Source organism: Carcharodon carcharias, chromosome 10 (assembly GCF_017639515.1).
Source record: "Carcharodon carcharias isolate sCarCar2 chromosome 10, sCarCar2.pri, whole genome shotgun sequence".
NCBI lineage: Eukaryota > Metazoa > Chordata > Chondrichthyes > Lamniformes > Lamnidae > Carcharodon > Carcharodon carcharias.
In genome coordinates this window covers 96,490,196-96,512,701 of record NC_054476.1, presented here as the reverse complement: position 1 = coordinate 96,512,701, position 22,506 = coordinate 96,490,196, and the positions used below count along the sequence as shown (strand labels likewise).

The 22,506-nt window shown below is 46.8% G+C and overlaps 1 protein-coding gene across 1 annotated transcript in view; it reads right to left on the bottom strand.

Annotated features, from left to right (window-relative positions):
• The window catches only part of agbl2 (AGBL carboxypeptidase 2), an 85,066-nt gene that overhangs the window by 52,384 nt on the left and 10,176 nt on the right, over positions 1 to 22,506 (bottom strand). The window contains exons 4-5 of the mRNA XM_041196670.1: positions 13,381 to 13,488; positions 2,876 to 3,026 (exon numbers count right to left, since the gene is read on the bottom strand). Coding sequence (XP_041052604.1) covers positions 2,876 to 3,026; positions 13,381 to 13,488 — 259 coding nt within the window. The remainder of the gene's footprint in view (positions 1 to 2,875; positions 3,027 to 13,380; positions 13,489 to 22,506) is intronic.

The following is a 22,506-nucleotide window of genomic DNA, read 5'->3' as shown; positions in this document are numbered from 1 at the left end:
ACAATGATTCAATGAAGAGTGCAGGAGGGCATGCCAAGAGCAGCATCAGGCATACCTAAAAATGAGGTCAACCTGGTGAAGCTACAACACAGGACTGCGTGTCAAACAGCATAAGCAGCAAGTGATAGACAGAGCTAAGCGATTCCACAACCAACAGATCAGATCTAAGCTCTGCAGTCCTGCCACATCCAGTCATGAATGGTGATGGACAATTAAACAACTCACTGGAGGAGCAGGTACCACAAATATCCCCATCCTCAATGATGGAGGAGCCCAGCACATCAGTGCAAAAGATAAGGCTGAAACATTCGCAACAATCTTCAGCCAGAAGTGCCAAGTGGTCGATCCATCTCAGCCTCCTCCGGAGGCCCTCAGCATCACAGATGTCAGTCTCCAACCAACTAGATTCAGTCCATGTGATATCAAGAAACAACAGAAGGCACTAGATGCTGCAAAGGCTATTTGCCCTGACAATATTTCGGCAATAGTACTGAAGGCTTGTGCTCCAGAACTTGCCACGCTCCTAGCCAAGCTGTTCCAGTACAGTTACAACACTGGCATCTACCCAGCTATGTGGAAAATTGCCCAGGTGTGTCCTGTACACAAAAAGCAGGACAGATCCAACCCAGCCAATTACCACCCTGTCAGTCTACTCTCCATCATCAATAAAGTATTGGAAAGAGTCATTAGCAGTGCTATCAAGTGGCACTTGCTTAGCAATAACCTGCTCACTGACGTCCAGTTTGGATTTCTCCAGGGCCACTCAGCTCCTGACTTCATTACAGCCCTGGTTCAGACATGGACAGAAGAGCTGAACTCTCAAGGTGAGGTGAGATTGAATGCCCTTGACATCAAAGCCGCATTTGACCGAGTGTGGCATCAAGGAGCCCTAGCAAAACTGGAGTCAGTGGGAATCAGGGGAAAACTCTCCACTGATTGGAGTCATAGCTAGCACAAAGGAACATGGTTGTGGTTGTTGGAGGTCAATCATCTCAGCTCCAGGACATCACTGCAGGAGTTCCTCAGGGTAGTGTCCTACCATCTTCAGCTGCTTCATCAATGACCTTCGTTCCATCATAAGGTCAGAAGTGGGATGTTTACTGATGTTTGCACAATGTTCAGCACCATTTGTGAGTCCTCAGACACTGAAGCAGTCCATGTCCAAATGCAGAAAGACCTGGACAATATCCAGGCTTGGGCTGAAAAATGGCAAGTAACATGCACACCACACACGTCTCAGGCAATGACCTTCTCCAACAAGAGAGAATTCAACTTTCGCCCCTTGATGTTCAATGGCATTACCATCACTGAATTCCCCACTATCAACATCCTGGGGTTACCATTGACCAGAAACTGAGCTGGACTAGCCATATAAATACTGTGGCTACAAGAGCAGGTCAGAGGCTAGGAATCCTGCGACGAATAACTCACTTTCTGACTCCCCAAAGCCTGTTCACCATTTACAAGACACAAGTCAGGAGTGTGATGGAATACACTCCACTTGCCTGGATGAGTGCAGCTCCTACAACACCCAAGAACCTTGACACCATCCAGGACAAAGCAGTCCGCTTCATTGGCACCTCATCCACAAACATTCACACCCTCCACCGTCGACGCACAGTAGCAGCAGTGTGTCCCATCTACAATATGCACTGCAGGAATTCACAAAAGCTCCTTCGACAGCACCTTCGAAACCCACGACCACAACCGTCTAGAAGGACAAGGGCAGCAGATAGATGGGAACACCACCACCTGGAAGTTCCCCTCCAAGTCATTCACCATCCTGACTTGGAAATATATCGCTGTTCCTTCAGTGTCACTGGGTCAAAATCCTGGAACTCCCTCCCTAACAGCACTGTGGGTGTACCTATACCACATGGACTGCAGTGGTTCAAGAAGGCAGCTCACAATCACCTTCTCAAGGGCAACTAGGGATGGGCAATAAATGCTGGTTCAGCCAGCGAAGGCCACATCTCGCAAATGAATAAAAAAAAGCAAGTGATTAGGAAAATTAATAGTATGTTGTCATTTATTGTGAGGGTAATTTAAAAGTAGGGAGGTTATGCTTCAGTTTTACAGGGCATTGGTGATATCACATCTGCAGTACTCTGTACAGTAGTGGTCTCCTTATTTAAGGAAGGATGTAAATGCGTTGGGAGCAGTTCAGAGAAAGTTTACCAGACTAATACCAGGAAAGGTTGGACAGACTAGGCTTATATCCACTGGAGTTTAGAAGAGTACGAGGCAAATTGATTGAAACCTTTAAGATCCTGAGGGGCCTTGACAGGGTGGATATGGAGAGGATGTTTCCTCTTGTGGGAGAATCTAGAACTAGGTGTCATTGTTTAAAAATAAGCAGTCACCCATTTAAAACAGAGATGAGGTGAAATGCTTTCTCTCAGACGGTCAGAGGTTGAGAATCTTTGGAATTCTCTTCCTGAAAAGGTGGTGGAAGCAGAGTCTAAATATTTTTAAGGCAGAGATGGGTAGATTCTTGGTAAGCAAGGGGGGGATAGATTATCAGGTTGGTGGGATGGAGATTTTAGTTTACTATCAGAGCAGCCATGATCTTATTAAATTGCAGAGCAGGCTTGAGGGGCTGAATGGCCTACTCCAGCTCTTTGTTCGTATGATAAACAGGGGGTGTGTGATATGGAGCAGAGTACAGGGGGTGTGATATGGAGCAGAATACCAGGAGTGTGTGATCTGGAGCAGAATACCGGGGGGGTGTGATATGGAGCAGAATACAAGGGGTGTGTGATATGGAGCAGAATACCGGGAGTGTGTGATCTGGAGCAGAATACCGGGGGGTGTGATATGGAGCAGTATACAAACTATCCCCAAAACACAGAGTTGACACAAGGATTATACATACACTCTGATGACTTTTTGAAGGTTTCCGCTTTCAAATCTGGACTCGAAGATCAATGCGTTGCAATCTTTGCTATTCGCACCAATTGTGGCGAGATGTACAAGGCCTCGGCAACCACCAACACGGGAAGAGGTGAAGTAAGAACCTTTCCTGGCTGATAGATCACAAGGCCACCATCAGTCAATCCTGCATCATGACAATTGAAGGCATTCAGCAGTGATGGCAACAATAGGAAATGGGAGCAAAAACATGGAGTGGGGGCACTCAATCCCAAAAACACAGAATGGGGACACTCAATCCCAAAAACACAGAATGGGGGCACTCAATCCCAAAAACACAGAGTGGGAGCACTCAATCCCAAAAACACAGAGTGGGAGCACTCAGTCCCAAAAACAGCGAGTGGGGGCACTCAATCCCAAAAACACAGAGTGGGAGCACTCAGTCCCAAAAACAGCGAGTGGGGGCACTCAATCCCAAAAACACAGAGTGGGAGCACTCAATCCCAAAAACATGGAATGGTGGGGGGGTACTTAATCCCAAAAACAGGGAATGGGGGCACTCCATCCCAAAAAACAGGGAATGCGGCACTCAATCCCAAAAACAGCAAATGGGGGTTGGGTGGGGTGGTAGGGCGTACCCAATGTGAGATCAGTGATTTGAAGGATCTCATCCCGCTTTCAGGATAATCAGAGATTTTTCTCTCAGCTTCACCCAAAAAGGAAGTAGTCACCCTGAGATTAGGATATGGAGGGGTCCCTGGATCATGGGGTAAAATGCAGCAACAATAACAATAAACAAACATTGCAAGGAATTTCACAGTGGACTGATCAAACAAAAATGGACACAAAGGGAGATGTAACAGGCAGTTTGACCAAAAGCTTTGTCATAGAGGCAGGTTTAAACAGAGACAGGGAAGAGGGATTTATTGAGGGAATTCCACTCCAGAAGGCCTAAGCAGTTTACAGTAAGACCAGCTACCCAGGGGTGAAAAGAGGAGGGTCAACGAGAGGTCATGGTTAGAAGGATGGATAATTTTGGGGTGATGGGCAGTCAAGCTGCAGGTGCTTTCGAGGTAGGGAGGGGCGGGGCCATGAAGGGTTTTGTAAACAAGAATTTTAAATTGGCTATTGGTTCACCCCTTGTTACCAGTGTAAATTCGGGAACAAAATGGTAAAGAGCAAATGGGATCTGTTTCTGCTTGGGATTCAGGCATTGGAGCTTTGGATTACGGAAATGTGAATTTAAAAATTAGGAGCAGGGGTAGGCAGTGGAGGGTTGGAGAGAGGTGGTGAGGTAGAGCTGAGTGGATATGTGGAAACTGATCCCATGTTGTCAGATGGCTGCTACCTAGACGAGAAATAGGGGGTACCCGACGATTGGAAGCAGGTGAGAGCAGTCCCATCCAGCTCAACGATAGTGGAGAGGTGATGAAGGAGGATGGGAAGGCCAATCATGTCAAAGGCTGCAGAATGGTCAAGGAGGATGAGAATGTTTACACCTGTCATAGTCACCACGGGATGTCAACGGTCACTTTGATAAGAATGGTTTTTGTTCTGTGACAGTTGTAAAAACCACATTGGAGAGATTCATTCACAGAGATGGAGGAAAAGTTTAGTAGGCACCGACATACTCAAAGATTTTGGAAAAGAAAGGGAGCTTGGAGGCTGGGTAAAAACAGGTGTTTTTTAAGGGCGGGGGTGATTACACTGGGCCCACACCTTCAGATGTCAACAGCGGCAAACGTTGAGACATTTGCTGACATTGGGACCCTAGAAAGTTCTGACCCACACACACATGTGGTATTTTCCCAGGAAGTTTAAACTTGTGATGGGCAGCTTTGCACTGCTTGGGCCCCTCCGAAAATGTCCGATGCTCTTCCCAGTATAGGAGACTTGGGCCTATTCCAGTACTGTCCCAGGGTTAATTCCTGGTGTAGGTCAGTGAGTAACAGCAGACCGCTGCTCCTCTTTGCCGTTGTGGATTGCTGCTGCAGCTGGCTCTTCTGTCTGAGGTAGGGTGGGAATTATCTTCACAGTCAGTGATGATCGTCACAACATCACAGCTGACTGGAAAATCTGGGTCAATGGTTTTGAAAGCAAGGGGGACAGGACTTAATTAAGATGTATTGTTTACAATATCATCGAGTGGGGAGGGAAGGGGGTGGCATTGAACAAGGTGAGTTCAGAGGGGGGCATGAGGGGAGATAGATGAAAAGGTGCTATACTCCAAGATCAACATCAGGGAACTGGCGGGGGTGGGTCTCTCCCTGAAATTAGGGAGCTGGGTGGGGGGGCAGTGGAATCTGGCTCAAAAATTAGGGAACCAGGTGATGGGTCTCTCCCTGAGATTACTGTACAGGGGATGGGGTGGGGGGTTTCTTCTGAGATGAGGCAATCGGCTGGGGCGGGCATTGGGAGGTGGGTCTCTGCCTGGGATTAATGTATTAATTATAGTTTTGTGAAATGTTGAACTGTAGCTTTAAGAATACTCCTGTGCTGTAAGATCATATGATCTGTGTAAACAAATATGTTAGCAGCACGGGGAACCTCCACAGGAGAGCATTTCTTTAGTTATGGAGTTCGATGGATGCATGTAGTTGCTACTGTTGTCTTGTAAATAAAACCCAAATGTTTCCACGAAGAAAAGTTATCTGAAGATCAACTCTATAACAAATTGGGGACGAGGATAAATCAGATTCGGTGCTGTACCTCGCCCAGCAACTGTGAGTATCTAAGTTCGTTAAAAATAAATTTGTTAAAAATGCCACAGTTTGGCAGAATCAACCCTTTTGAACCGGCCACAGATGATTGGTCTCAATATATAGAACATCTTGCATTTTTCTTTCAAGCAAACAAAATCACGGTGGAAGAAAAGAGAGCAATCCTCCTGAGTATTTGTGGGAGCAAAACCTACAGTTTCATTTGAAGCTTGATGGCCCCCAGTGCCCCAGATTCTAAGGCTTTTAGTGAATTGGTAGACCTCATTAAGGAACATTTTCAACCTAAGCCCTCAGTCATAATGCAGAGTTCAGGTTAAATTCACGGAATAGAGCCCCGGGTAAGACAATCGCTACCTACATGAGGAAATTAAAGCATCTAATGTAAGAGAGGGATTTCAGTGATACCTTGAATGACATGCTCAGAGATTGTTTAGTATGTGACATGCAGGAAGACATTATTCAGCAAAGATTGCTGGCTGAAGTGAATCTTGATTTTAAGAAAGCAGTAGAAACAGTGCAGGCAATGGAAAGCGCTGTAAAGGATTCACATGCAATTCATGGGGCACAAAATGGCACCATGCTCCAAGTTGGGTGGAAACAGTCAACCGAAAGTGGCACAAGAAGCCAGGGCTCCGCCGCGAAGCAGGAAACAGCCCCCACTAACCGAAAAATTAGAGGAAGCAGTTTAGCAATAAAGGAGATTAAATTAAACTGGTCCAAAATCTTTCAGTGGGGACTGCCAGAGCTGCTAAAAAAAAATGACACCATCTTCAAGGATGAACAGGGAAAAATCCAAGTCCTACAGGCCAAGATTTACGTGGACTCAGAATCAACTCCTAGCTTCTTGAAAGCAAAGCCGGTGCCATACGCCCTGAGAGAGAAGGTTGACGCTGAGCTGAACCAGCTAGAGATGCTGGGTGTCATAAAAGCGGTTCAGTTCTTAGAGTGGACAGCACCCATAGACCCTATCCTTAAACCAGACCAGACTGCCTGGGTCTGTGGAGACTATAAACTAATAGTCAACAGAGCAGCCAAACTGGACAGGTACACTATTCCCAAAATTGAAGACCAATATGCCAATCTAGCAGGAGGGACAACGTGTAAAGTTTGACATGAGTCACACATATCAGCATTTGGAGCTGGACAACATCTCCTGGGAATTCGTAACCATAAACACCACAAAGGGTTATACCAATACACACACCTGCCCTTCGGCCTGTGCCATTTTTCAGGGGACGGTGGAGAGCTCACTACAAGGACTACCTCAGGTTGTGATCTACCTGGACGATGTACTGATAACTGGATTCACAGAAAAGAAACACTTGCCCAACCTAGAGGAAGTCCTGAAATGATTTTTAGAAGTAGGAGTGTACCTGAAGAAGGAAAAATGCACTTTTCAGGCAAATTAAGACACTTATTTCAGCCACTGGGTAGATGCCCAAGGGTTACACCCAGTTGAAGAGAAGGCTAAAGCAATAAGAGCAATAAGAGGTTAAAGCAACCAGCACTCAAGAACACCTCTGAATGTAAATCATTTTTAGGGATGATAAATTATTATGGGCGATTTCTACCAAATTTATCTATGGTCTGGCCCCTCTGCATGCACTGCTAAGAAAAAAACAACATTGGTTTTGGGAGGCACCCCAAAAAGAAGCCTTTATTAAATTAAAACAGCTTTACACTCTTCCAATTTGTTAGTGCATTATGACCAGACAAAGGAATTGGTACTAACCTGTGATCTGTCCCCTTATGGAGTGGGAGCATTACTCTCTCATAAAATGAACGACGGCACAGAGAGGCCGATAGGCAATGTATCCTGGATACTTACCACAGCTGAAAAAGGATATTCTGCGATCGAAAAGGAAAGTCTGATTATTATTTTTGGTGTAAATAAATTCCATCTAAACGTGCACGGGTGACATTTCAAAACAGTATCAGGCCACAAACTACTTTTGGGTCTGTTTAGCGTGGAAAAGGCTATACCTCCCATAGCCTCTCCAAGAATACAAAGATGGGCCCTAATTTTGGCAGCATATGAATACACCTTTGTACGTAGGCGAGGGATTCAAATAGCAAATGCCGATGCCCTAAGTCACTTGCCTCTGCAAGAGAACGACGACATGTCCCAGTTCCACAGGAACTTGTATTAGTGATGAATTTCCTACAATCCTCTCCAGCCTGTGCCAGACAGATAAGAAACTGGACGATTCATGATCCAGTCCTGCCTCAAGTGAGAGACCACATGTTACATGGTTGTTTCCAGGAACCAGTCTCTGATGAATTGAAGCAGTTCTTCAACTGAAGGCACGAGATGAGCAGTCAAGATGGTATTCTATTGTGGGGTGCAAGGGGTAGTAATTCCTGTACAAGGAAGGGAACCACTCTTAGTAGAGCTACACAGTGCCCATCCAGGGATCTCCCGAATAAAGACGATAGCATGAAGTTATCTTTGGTGGCTGGAGATGGATGGTGATACTGAGAACGCGGTAAAACACTGTGCAATGTCAACAGCTGCAAAAGTTGCTGGTGGCAGCCCCATTACACCCATGGGCATGGCTTGGTAGACCCTGGGTGCGATTGCACATAGATTACATTGCCCCCTTCCTTGGAACCATGTTTCAACTGATTATAGATGCTCATTCCAAGTGGTTAGACGTTTATGAGGTAAAGTTGCCAACGTCGGTGCTTTTATAGAAAATCTACGCCACAGCTTTGCCATCCACGGATTGCCAGAGGTAGTCGTCTTGGATAATGGTACTTCACTCATGAGCGCTGAATTCTAATGATTTATCAACCTCACTGATATCAACCACGTGAAGACTGCACTGTACCATCTGTCATCAAATGGACTGCTGGAAAGAGCAGTTCAAACTTTTAAGGCGAAAATGAAAAAGTTAACAGGTGACTCACTGGAGACCAAACTTGCTTGTTTGCTATTTCACTACAGAGCAACCACCACCCCTGCCACACTACAACAGGAGCAATACCTGCAGAGTTACTGATGAGTTGCCATCTTTGAACAAGACTAAACCTGATACTTCCCAATCTGGAGGGGAAGGTGGAGAAAAGTCAAGGGAACCAAAAAGTGACTCATGATTTGCATGGTCATGAGAGACAATTTACTGCTGGAGAAGCAGTATATGTAAGGAATATCGGTGGAGGACTGAAGTGGTTAGCTGGTAAAGTAAGTTCAGTGAACGGACCATTGTCATACCACGTGGAAGTGGAGGGCCAGATCACTGGTAATCATTTGGATCATTTGAGAAAAAGAGAGATACCCCAGCAAGATATTGTTCCAGCTGTAACCATTACTGAACCTGTGGTTCCTGTTGACGATGCTCAGCCAAGGACGTACAAGCCCGATGTATCGGTTGGAGTGGAAGACACTGAACTACATGCACCTAATGAGGTTCCTGATGTTAATGTGGTTCCAGAGAATGTGTTTCCTACAATGAATCTGAAGCCATGGAGCTGCGATGTTCCACACGGATCAGGAAACCACCTGAAAGACTGAACTTGTAATTTCATGACTTGTGTAAATATTGTAATGTCATGAGATAAATATTCTTGTAAATACAAAATGTACAGAAAAGTTAAAGGGGGAGGAATGTAGTAATTATAGTTTTGGGAAATGTTGGACTATGGTTTTAAGAATACGCCTGTGCTGTAAGATCACATGGTCTGTGTAAACCAATGTGTTAGCAATGCAGGAAACCTCTACAGAAGATACTTCTTTAGTTATGGAGTTTGATGCACATGTGTAGTTGCTGCTGTTGTCCTGTAAATAGAGGTAAATGTTTCCACTAAGAAAAGCTGTCTGAAGATCAACTCTATAACAATTAGGGAACAGGGGGTTGGAGAGATGGGTCTCTTCCTGAGATCAGCGAACTGGGGTGCAGGAGTGGGTCTATCACTGAGATTAGAGAACTCGGGGCTGGGTTTCTCCCTGCGATTAGTGACTGTGGGCCTCTCACTCTGGGATCCATCTTTGGGGTCTACAGCAGATTTGCTATGTCACTGGCACGTTCTCAGACACACCCACATTTTGTCAAACTTCAGAATCTCTTCCATCTAAATCGTTGGTATTCTAACTAAACACCAACTGGGAGCTGTTGAGAAATCTGCCAGGCAATGGGATTGCTGAGATTTTAAGTGAGTAAATGGAAAAAGGTCCTTCACAATCTCAAACACAAAACCCATCAGCTAGTGTGATCTGAAAGGTGGGCTGATCTGGGAACAAAAACAGAAAATGCTGGAAAAACTCAGCAGGTCTGACAGCATCTAGAACAAAGAAAAGTACAGCACAGAAACAGGCCCTTCAGCCCTCCAAGCCTGCGCCGATCATATTGCCTGTCAAACTAAAACATTTTGCACTTCCGGTGTCTGTATCCCTCTATTCCCATCCTATTCATGTATTTGTCAAGCTGCCTCTTAAACACCACTATCGTACCTGCTTCCACCACCTCCTCTGGCAGCGAATTCCAGACACTCACTATCCTCTGTGTAAAAAACTTGCCCTGCACAGCTCCTCTAAAGTTTTCTCCTCTCACCTTAAATCTATGTCCCCTAGTAATTGACTCTTCCACCCTGGGAAAAAGCTTCTGACTATCTACTCTGTCCATGCCACTCATAATTTTGTAAACTTCTATCAAGTCGCCCCTCAATCTCTGTCGCTCTAGTGAGAACAATCTGAGTTTCTCCAACCTCTCCTCATAGCTAATAACCTCCAGACCAGGCAGCATCCTGGTAAACCTCCTCTGCACCCTCTCCAACGCCTCCATATCCTTCTGGTAATATGGTGACCAGAATTGCATGCAATATTCCAAGTGTGGCCTAACCAAGGTTATATACAGCTGCAGGATGACTTCCCAGCATTTATAGTCAATACCCCTGCTGATGAAGGCAAGCATGCCATGTGTCTTCCTGACTACCTTATCCACCTGCGTTGCCACTTTCAGTGGCCTGTGGACCTGTACACCCAGATCCCTCTGCCTGCCAATGCACTTAAGGGTTCTGCCATTTACTTATAATTCCTAAACAAAAACAGAATTACCTGGAAAAACTCAGCAGATCTGGCAGCATCGGTGGAGAAGAAAAGAGTTGACGTTTCGAGTCCTCATGACCCTTCAACAGAACTAGGTGAATCCAAGGAGAGGGGTGAAATATAAGCTGGTTTAAGGTGGGGCGGGGGGGGGGGTAGGGTTGGGTGGGTGGAGAGAAGTGGGGGGGGTGTTGTTGTAGGGACAAGCAAGCAGTGATAGGAGCAGATAATCAAAAGATGTCACAGACAAAAGAACAAAAGAACACAGAGATGTTGAAGTTGGTGATATTATCTAAACGAATGTGCTAATTAAGAATGGATGGTAGGGCACTCAAGGTATAACTCTAGTGGGGGTGGGGGGGGACATAAAAGCTTTAAAAATAATGGAAATAGGTGGGAAAAGAAAAATCTATATCAATTATTGGAAAAAACAAAAGGAAGGGGGAAGAAACAGAAAGGGGGTGGGGATGGAGGAGGGAGTTCAAGACCTAAAGTTGTTGAATTCAATATTCAGTCCGGAAGGCTGTAAAGTGCCTAACCGTGTCCAGCCCATCTCCCGTGCATCCGCCCTCACGCCTTCTCCTCCCTCCCAGCAACATGATAGGGTCCCCCTTGTCCTCACTTATCACCCTACCAGCCTCCGCATTCAAAGGATCATCCTCTGCCATTTCCGCCAACTCCAACTTGATGCCACCACCAAACACATCTTCCCTTCACCCCCCCTCCCCCGGCAGCATTCCGTAGGGATCTTTCCCTCCGGGACACCCTGGTCCACTCCTCCATCACCCCCTACTCCTAAACCCCCACCTATGGCACCTCCCCATGCCCACGCAAAAGATGTAACACCTGCCCCTTCACTTCCTCTCTCCTCACCATCCAAGGGCCCAAACATCCTTTCAAGTGAAGCAGCATTTCACTTGCATTTCCCCCAACTTAGTCTACTGCATTCGTTGCTCCCAATGCGGTCTCCTCTACATTGGAGAGACCAAATGTAAACTGGGCGACCGCTTTGCAGAACACCTGCGGTCTGTCCGCAAGAATGACCCAAACCTCCCTATCGCTTGCCATTTTAACACTCCACCCTGCTCTCTTGCCCACATGTCTGTCTTCGGCTTGCTGAATTGTTCCAGTGAAGCCCAACGCAAACTGGAGGAACAGCACCTCATCTTCCGACTAGGCACTTTACAGCCTTCCGGACTGAATATTGAATTCAACAATTTTAGGTCTTGAACTCCCTCCTCCATCCCCACCCCCTTTCCGTTTCTTCCCCCTTCCTTTTGTTTTTTCCAATAATTTATATAGATTTTTCTTTTCCCACCTATTTCCATTATTTTTAAAGCTTTTATGTCCCCCCACCCCCACTAGAGCTATACCTTGAGTGCCCTACCATCCATTCTTAATTAGCACATTCGTTTAGATAATATCACCAACTTCAACACCTCTGTGTTCTTTTGTTCTTTTGTCTGTGACATCTTTTGATTATCTGCTCCTATCACTGCTTGCTTGTCCCCACAACCACACACCCCCTCCACTTCTCTCCCCCCAGCTACCCCCCACCCCACCTTAAACCAGCTTATATTTCACCCCTCTCCTTGGATTCACCTAGTTCTGTTGAAGGAGGACTCTCATGAGGACTCGAAACGTCAACTCTTTTCTTCTCCGCCGATGCTGCCAGACCTGCTGAGTTTTTCCAGGTAATTCTGTTTTTGTTTTGTATTTCCAGCATCTGCAGTTTTTTGTTTTTATTTATAATTCCTGCCTGTATTAGACCTTCCAAAATGCATTACCTCGCATTTGTCCGGATTAAACTCCATCTGCCATTTCTCCGCCCAAGTCTCCAACCGATCTATATCCCGTTGTATCCTTTGACAGTCCTCTTCACTATCTGCAACTCCTCCAACCTTAGTGTCATCTGCAAACTTACTAATTAGCCCAGTTACATTTTCCTCCAGATCATTTACGTATACTACAAACAGTAAAGGTCCCAGCACTGATCCCTGCGGAACACCACCAGTCATGTTTCAAGTCCATATGACACTTCTTCAGAGCTACTTCCGCTCTGAAGAAGAGTCATACAGACTCGAAACATTACCTCTGTCTTTGTCTCCACAGATGTTGTCAGACCCGCTGAGTTTTTCCAGCATTTTCTGTTTTTGTTTCAGATTTCCAGCATCCACAGTGTTTTGCTTTTATCTTGCCATTGATCTGGGAATGTCTGCCTCACGGATGGGAAGGAGTCAGGCAGCCACAGCAGCATCATAGTCCAAGACAGCCAGGGTGCTGATTGTGAGGAGGTGTCTTCAAACTGTCTGTCTACCTGGTTATTTATATGATTAGTACACAATGGGTTAAAACAGCTTTCAGATGAACAGGGATACTTAGTGTTGGTCTGGCCACCATGTTTATAATAACAAAGTGATTGGAAGAGCGTAAGAGGATCATATAACCATGGTAACAGAATGATCAGGAGAGTGCAGATGACCTAAGATGGCTGCCCGTTGTTATTCCTGATATTACTTTGAAGTATTTAGATTTCAAGGTAATGCTCATGAAATGCAGAAATCAAAGGTGCAATTGGTATAAAGTTTGGAGAAAACCATTGTACAATGTTCTGGGATGATATAGTATGATTGACCAGAATAGTCATGTTGGATTGTGCAATATGAGCTCATTAAAGCCCTGATTGCTGGTGGACTGTGTTGTTTAAAGGAACAAATTACACTAAGAAAGCCGTTCAACAGTGCTTACCTCCATCAATACAGAACACCATGTTCCTTCCATTCTCCCCGACACAGGTGGGCATGTACTCCTGCCGGCTGGGCTGGTATAGCTCCTCTGGCTCTGGGGGGGTCCATTCTGCAGATTAAAAGGAACAGCATTCAGGGACACCCGGGAGCAGAGCTGCAAAATAAAGCATAACTCATGGAAACACATCTGTAACATGATCCAAAAATCTGATGGGTGTGGATTACTCTGTCCATGCTTTTTCCACAGGGTTCAGACTCTGCCTCATTCTGTCCCTTCATCACGTCAGGAGCTTCTGCCAATCACTATCCAATCTGTCTCAAGCAGACCAAGCATTGGCTGAGCAAGAGCTACCAATCCTCTCGAGAAATAAAGACCCCTAGACCCCTGCTGCTTCCTGCACAGGGTGAACCTCTCTGCCTCTGCTTGGTCTTGAGCCGAAGCTCAGGCACCCCCTCCAGTCCCACATCAAAACTTTTTCCATCTCTGTATAACCAATCCCATTCTTCCTTGTTGTTGGAACTGCACACAGCCAGACAAGTGGGGAGTATTCCATCACACTGCGGACTTGTGCCTTGTGGCTAGGTGGACAGGCTTTGGGGAGTCAGGGGGTGGGTTACTCGTCACAAGACTCCTATCCTCTGACCTGCTCTTGTAGCCAAAGTATTTATATGGCGAGTCCAGTTCAATTTCTGGTCAATGGTAACTCCCAGGATGTTGATTGTGAGGGTGTCAGTGATGGTAATGCCATTGAATATCAAGGGGCGGTGGTTGGATTCTCTCTTGATGGTCATTGCCTGGCACTTGTGTGGCATGAATGTTACTTGCCACTTGTCAGCCCAAGCCTGGATATTGTCCAGGTCTTGCTGCATTTGGACATGGACTGCTTCAGTATCTGAGGAGTTGTGTATGGTGCTGAACATTGTGCAGTCATCAGTGAACATCCCCACTTCTGACCTTATGATGGAAGGAAGGTCATTGATGAAGCAGCTGAAGATGGTTAGGTCGAGGACACTACCCTGAGGAACTCCTGCAGTGATGTTCTGGAGTTAAGATGATTGACCTCCAACATCTTGTGTGCTAGGTATGACTCCAACCAGTGGAGAGTTCACCTCGCCCGACCCTGGATTCCCACTGACTCCGGTTGCCCCACAAGCACATTGGTTCCGACTCTGTTCAGGTGCAAACTGTCCGCCTGTACAGGTCTCTCTCTCTCCAAGGCTGGCCCAATGTTTCAGGAATCTAAAGCCGTCCCTCATGCACCATCTCTCTGGCCAGGCACTCACTGTGGAGACCAGGTAGGTCTATTGAGCCCTTCCCTAGAGAAACTGAGTATTTATGAACAAAGCAGTTTCCAGCTCACTCTGACCCCCAGAATTCTCTGCCATCCCTCACCATCCCTCTCTTCAGCTAAATGAAAAACTTCCTCAGAACCTAGCTCATTCCATTGGGGCCATCAGCCCTCAATTCTCCTTGCACCAGCTCAGGCTTTGGAATTCTTTGGTAGACAATTGTGGATATAAGATAAAAACAAAAATCTGCAGATGCTGGAAATCCAAAACAAAAATAAAAGTGACTAATACGGACTTGAAACGTTAACTGTATTCCTCACCGCAGATGCTGTCAGACCTGCTGAGTTTTCAAGGTATTTTTATTTCAGACCCACCCAACTCAATAACTGAATCCTAACACCTGAATCCTCTCTACATCCATCAATCAAATGGAAAAATCCTGTTGGAATTCAAGGCTCTGGTGTCACACATTTCTTTCCTCAACAGCTCAATTCTCTGAAAAGTCTATCCCAAACCAACACTGTGTTCTCGGAGCACTACCTTAGACTGCCGACAGCACACAGCCCGCACACACGCAATCACATCTACTCACAGCCCGCACACACGCAATCACATCTACACACTGCCCACACACCCAATCACATCTACACAATGCCCACACACACCCAATCACATCTACACAATGCCAACACACCCAATCACAACTACACAATGCCAACACACCCAAACACATCTACAAACTGCCCACACACCCAGCCACATCTACACACTGCCCCTAAACACACAATCACGTCGACACACTGCCCACACACAGCGAATGACATCTACACACTGCCCACACACACACGCAATCACATCTACACACTGCCAACACAACCAAACACATCTACACACTGCCCACACACCCAGTCACATCTACACATTGCCCCTACACACACAATCACATTGACACACAGCTGACACACACCCAATCACAAGTACATACTGCCCACACACCCAATCTCATCTACACACTGCCACATGTCAAATCACATGTACACTCTGCCAGTTCCCCCAATCACACCTTCACACTGCCCACACACCCAATTGCATCTACACACTGCCAACACATCCAAACATATCTACACACTGCCCACACACACCCAGTCACATCTACACATTGCCCCTACACACCCAATCACATCTACACACTGCCTGCACACCCAATCATATCTAAACACGCCCCACACACACCCAATTACATCTACACACTGCCCACACACACCCAATCATATCTACAGACTGCCCAAACACACCCAGTCAAATCTACACATTTCCCGCACACACCTAATCACATCTACACACTGCCCACACACCCAATCACATCTACACACTGCCCGCACAGACCCAGTAACATCTACACACAGCCCACACACCTACATATTGCCTGCACACCTAGTCACATCTACACACTGCCCACACACACACACAATCACATCTACACACTGCTCAAACACACTGAATTACATCTACACTCTGCCGGCTAACCCAATCACACCTACACACTGCCTGCACACCCAATCGTATCTACACACACCCCACACACGCCCAATCACATCTACATACTGCCCACACACCCAATCGCATCTACACATTGCCCATAGACACCCAATCATATCTACACACTGCTCACACACACCTAATCAAATCTACAGATGGCGCACAAAAACCCAATCACATACACACATAGCCCACACACACCCAATCACATCTACACACCGCCCACACACATGCAATCACATCTACACGCTGCCCACACACCCAATCATGTCTACAAACTGCCCACACACCCAAACACATCTACACACTGCCCACACACACCCAATGATATCTACACAATGCCCACACTCGCAATAACATCTACACACTGCACACACACCCAATCACATCTAAACACTGCCGGCATACCCAATCACATTGACACACCGTCCACATACACAATCATATCTACACGCTGCACACACACCCAATCACATGTACATGATGCTGGTACCCCCGATCACATCTCCACACTGCCCACACACCCAATTGCATCTACACACTTCCCACACACCTAGTCACATCTACACATTGCCCCTACACAAACAATCACATCGACACACAGCCGATACACACCCAATCACATCTACAAACTGCCCACACACGCAATCACATCTATACACTGCCCACACATCCAATCACATCCACACACAGTCCACACACACCCAATCACATCGAAATACTTCCCACACACTCCAAATCACACCTACACACTGCCCACTCACCCAATCACATCAAAACACTGCCTGCACACCCAATCACATCTACACACTGCCCGCACACACCCAATTACATCTACACACTGCCCAAACACACCCAAACAAATCTACACATTGCCCGCACACACCTAATCATATCTACACACTGCCCACACAGCCAATCACATCTACACACTGCCCACAACACTCAATCACATCTACACTCTGCCAGCTCAAACAATCACAGCAAAACACTGGCCGCACACCCAATCACATCTACACACTGCCTGCACACCCAATCAGATCTACACATCCCCACACACACGCAATCACATCTGCACACTGCCCATACATACCCAATCACATCGACACTCTGCTCACACACCCAATTGGACAGACACATTGCCCACACACCCAGTCAAATCTACACACTGCCCACAGACACCCAATCATATCTCCACACTGCTCACACACACTTAATCTCATCTACAGACTGCGCACACCACATCACATCTACACAGTACCCACAAACACCGAATCACATCTACACACAGCCAACACACACCCAATCACATCTACACACTGGCCACACACCCAATCACATCTACACACTGCCCACACACACCCAATCACGTCTACACACTGCCCAAACACATTTACACACTGCCCACACACACCCAATCATATCTACACACTGCACACACACCCAATCACATCTAAACACTGCCGGTACACCCAACCACATTGACACACTGTCCACACACACATAACCATATCTAAAAGCTGCAAACACACCCAATCACATCTACACACTGCCCACACACATTGACACACTGCTCACACACACCCAATCACAAGTACATACTGCCCACACACCCAATCACATCTACACACTGCCCAAACACACCGAATCACATCTACACTCTGCCGGCTCACCCAATCACACCGAAACACTGCTCGCACACCCAATCACATCTAAACACTGCCTGCACACTGAATCATATCTACACACTGCCCACAAACACCCAATCACATCTGCACACTGCCCAAACACCCAGTCATATCTATACATTGCACTTTCACACAGTCACATCGACACACTGCAGACAAACACCCAATCACATCTACACCCTGCCCTCTCACCCAATCACATCTACGCACTGCCACACAACCAATCACATCTAAACACTGCCCACACAAACCCAATCACATCTAAACACTGCCCACACACCCAATCACATCTACACACTGCCCCTATACGCACAATCACATCTACACACAGCCCACACACACACAATCACATCTAAACACTGCCCACACATACCCAAACACATCTACACACTGCCCGCACACTCAGTCACATCTTCACATTGCCCCTTCACACACAATCACATCAACACACTGCCGACAAACACCCAATCACATCTACACACTGCCCACACACACCCAATCACATCTACACACAGTCCACACGCACCCAATCACATCAAAACACAGCCTGCACACCCAATCACATCTACACATGGCCTGCACACCCAATCATTTCTCCACACTCCCCACACACACCAATCTGATCTACACAGTGCCCACAAACACCCAATCACATCTACATACAGCCCACACACACCCTATCACATGTACACACTGCGTGCACACACCCAATCACATCTACACTCCGCCCACAGTAACCGAATCACATCTACATGCTGCCCACACACCCAATCACATCTGCACACTGCCCACACACAACAAGTCACGTCCAGACACAGCTCACACACACCCGATCAGATCTAGACAGTGCCCACACAAAGCCAATCACATCTACATACAGCCACACACACCTAATCACATGTACACACAGCCTACACACACCCAATCACATCTACACACTGCACACACGCCCAATCACATCTACACACTGCCCACAAATCCAATCACATCTATACACTGCCCACACACCCAAACACATCTACCCACTGCCCACACACCCAAACACATCTACCCACTGCCCACACACAACATATCACATCTACAAAATGCCGACACACACCCAATCACATCTACCACTAGCTCACACACACCCAATCAGATCTACACAATGCCCGCAAACAACCAAGTACATCTGCATACAGCCCACACACACCCAATCACATGTACACACTGCCTGCACACACCCAATCATATCTACACACTGCCCACACATCCAATCACATCTACACATTGACGGCACAGACCCAGTCAGACCTAGTCATGGCCCGTACACAACCAGTCACTTCTAGACACTGCCAGCGCACACCCAATCACATGTACACACTGCCCACACAAAACAAATGACATCTACACACTGCCCACACATACCCAAACACATCTACACACTGCAGGCACACCCAATCACATTCAAACACTGTGCACACACACACAATCATATCTCCACGCTGCACACACACTCAATCACATCTACACATTGTCCGCACATCCAATCACATCTACACACTGCCCACAAACCCAAACACTTTGACACACTGCCCACACACACCCAATCACAAATACATACTGCCCACATACACCAAATCACATTTACACACTGCCCACACAAACCCAATCAGATCTATACAGTGCCCACACACAGCCAATCACATCTACACACTGCCTGCACACACCCAATCACTTCTCCACTTTGACCGCACACACCCAAACAGATCTACTCATGGCCCGCACACACCCAATCACTTCAACACACTGCCAATGCACACCCAATCACATCTACCACTAGCTCACACACACCCAATCAGATCTCCTCAGAGCGCACACACACCCAATCACTTCAACACACTGCCAGCGCACACCCAATCACATCTCCACACTGCCCACACACCCAATCGCATCTACACACTGCACACACACCCAATCACATCTACGCACTGCCCACACACACCAAATCACTCTACACCATGCCCAGACATACCCAATCACAACTACATTCAGCTCACACACACCCAATCAGATCTACACAGTGCCCACACATACCCAGTCACATCTACATACAGCCTGCACACACCCAATCACATGTATAAACTGCCTGCACACACCCAATCACATCTACCCACTGCCCACACACACCAAATCATATCTACACACTGCCAACAAACCCAATCACATCTACACACAGCCCACAAATCCAATCACATCTATACACTGCCCACACACCCAATCACATCTACCCACTGCCAACACACAACAAATCACATCTACAAAATGCTGACACACACCCAGTCAGATCTACACATTGCCCGCAAACACCCAATTATATCTACATACAGCACAAACACACCCAATCACTTCTGCACATTGACCGCACACACCCAAACAGATCTACTCATGGCCCGCACACACCCAATCACTTCAACACACTGCCAGCAAACACCCAATCACATCTACACACTTCCCAAACACTCAATCACATCAGCACACTGCCCACACACATGAAATCACATCTACACACTGCCCACACACACCCAAAGATATCTACAAAATGCCAACACACGAAATAACATCAACACACAGCCCACACATACCCAATCACATCTAAACACTGCAGGCACACCCTATCACGTTGAAACAATGTACACAAACACACAATCATATCTCCACGCTGCACTCACACCCAATTACATGTACACACTGCCCCCACACCCAAAAACATCTACACACTGCCCACAAACCCAATCACATCTACACACTGCCCACAAACCCAATCACATCTACACACTGCCCACAAACCCAATCACATCTACACACTGCCCACAAACCCAATCACATCTATACACTGCCCACACACAACAAATCACATCTACAAAATGCCGACACACACACAATCACATCTACCACTAGCTCACACACACCCAATCAGATCTACACATTGCTCGCAAACACCCAATTACATCTACATACAGCCCACACACACCCAATCACATGTACACACTGCCCGTACACACCCAATCAATTCAACACACTGCCAGCGCACACCCAATCACATCTTCTCGATGTTTGCTCAGACCCAATCAGACCTATTCATGGCCCGTATACAACCAATCACTTCTAGACACTGCCAGCACACACCCAATCACATGTACGCACTGCCCACACAAAACGAATGACATCTACACACTGCCCACAAACCCAAACACATTGACACACTGCCCTCACACAACCAATCACAAATACGTACTGCCCACACACACCAAATCACATCTACACACTGCCCACACATACCCAATCAGATCTATACAGTGCCCACACCCACCTAATCACATCTACACACTGCCTGCACACACCCAATCACTTCTCCACATTGACCGCACACACCCAATCAGATCTACTCATGGCCCGCACACACCCAATCACTTCAACACACTGCCATTGCACACCCAATCACATCAACCACTAGCTCACATACACCCAATCAGATCTCCTCAGAGCCCACACACACCCAATCACATGTACACACTGCCCGTACACACCCAATCAATTCTAGACACTGCCAGCACACACCCAATCACATCTTCACGTTGATCGCTCAGAACCAATCAGACCTATTCATGGCCCGTATACAAGCAATCACTTCTAGACACTGCCAGCACACACCCAATCACATGTACGCACTGCCCACACAAAACGAATGACATCTACACACTGCCCACACATACCCAAACAAACCTACACGCTGCCCATACACACCCAATCACATCTACACAATGCCAACACATGCATAACATCTACACAGTGCCAACACACACCCAATCACATCTAAACACTGCAGGCACACCCAATCACATTCAAACACTGTGCACACACACACAATCATATCTCCATGCTGCACACACACTCAATCACATCTACACATTGTCCGCACATCCAATCACATCTACCCACTGCCCACAAACCCAAACACATTGACACACTGCCCTCACACAACCAATCACAAATACATACTGCCCACACACACCAAATGACATCTACACACTGCCCACACATACCCAATCAGATCTATACAGTGCCCACACACACCCAATCACATCTACACACACCCAATCACTTCTCCACATTGACCGCACACACCCAGACAGATCTACTCATGGCCCGCACACACCCAATCACTTCAACACACTGCCAATGCACACCCAATCACATCTACCACTAGCAACACACACCCAATCAGATCTCCTCAGAGCCCACAAACACCCAATCACACCTACATACAGCCCACAATCTCCCAATCACATGTACACACTGCCTGCACACACCCAATCATATATACACACTGCCCACACACCCAATCGCATCTACACACTGCACACACACCCAATCACATCTACACACTGCCCACACACCAAATCACTTCTACACCCTGCCCAGACACACCCAATCACAACTACACACAGCTCACACACACCCAATCAGATCTACACAGTGCCCAAACACACCCAGTCACATATACATACAGCCCACACACACCCAATCACACCTACACACTCCCTGCACAAACCCAATCATAACTACAC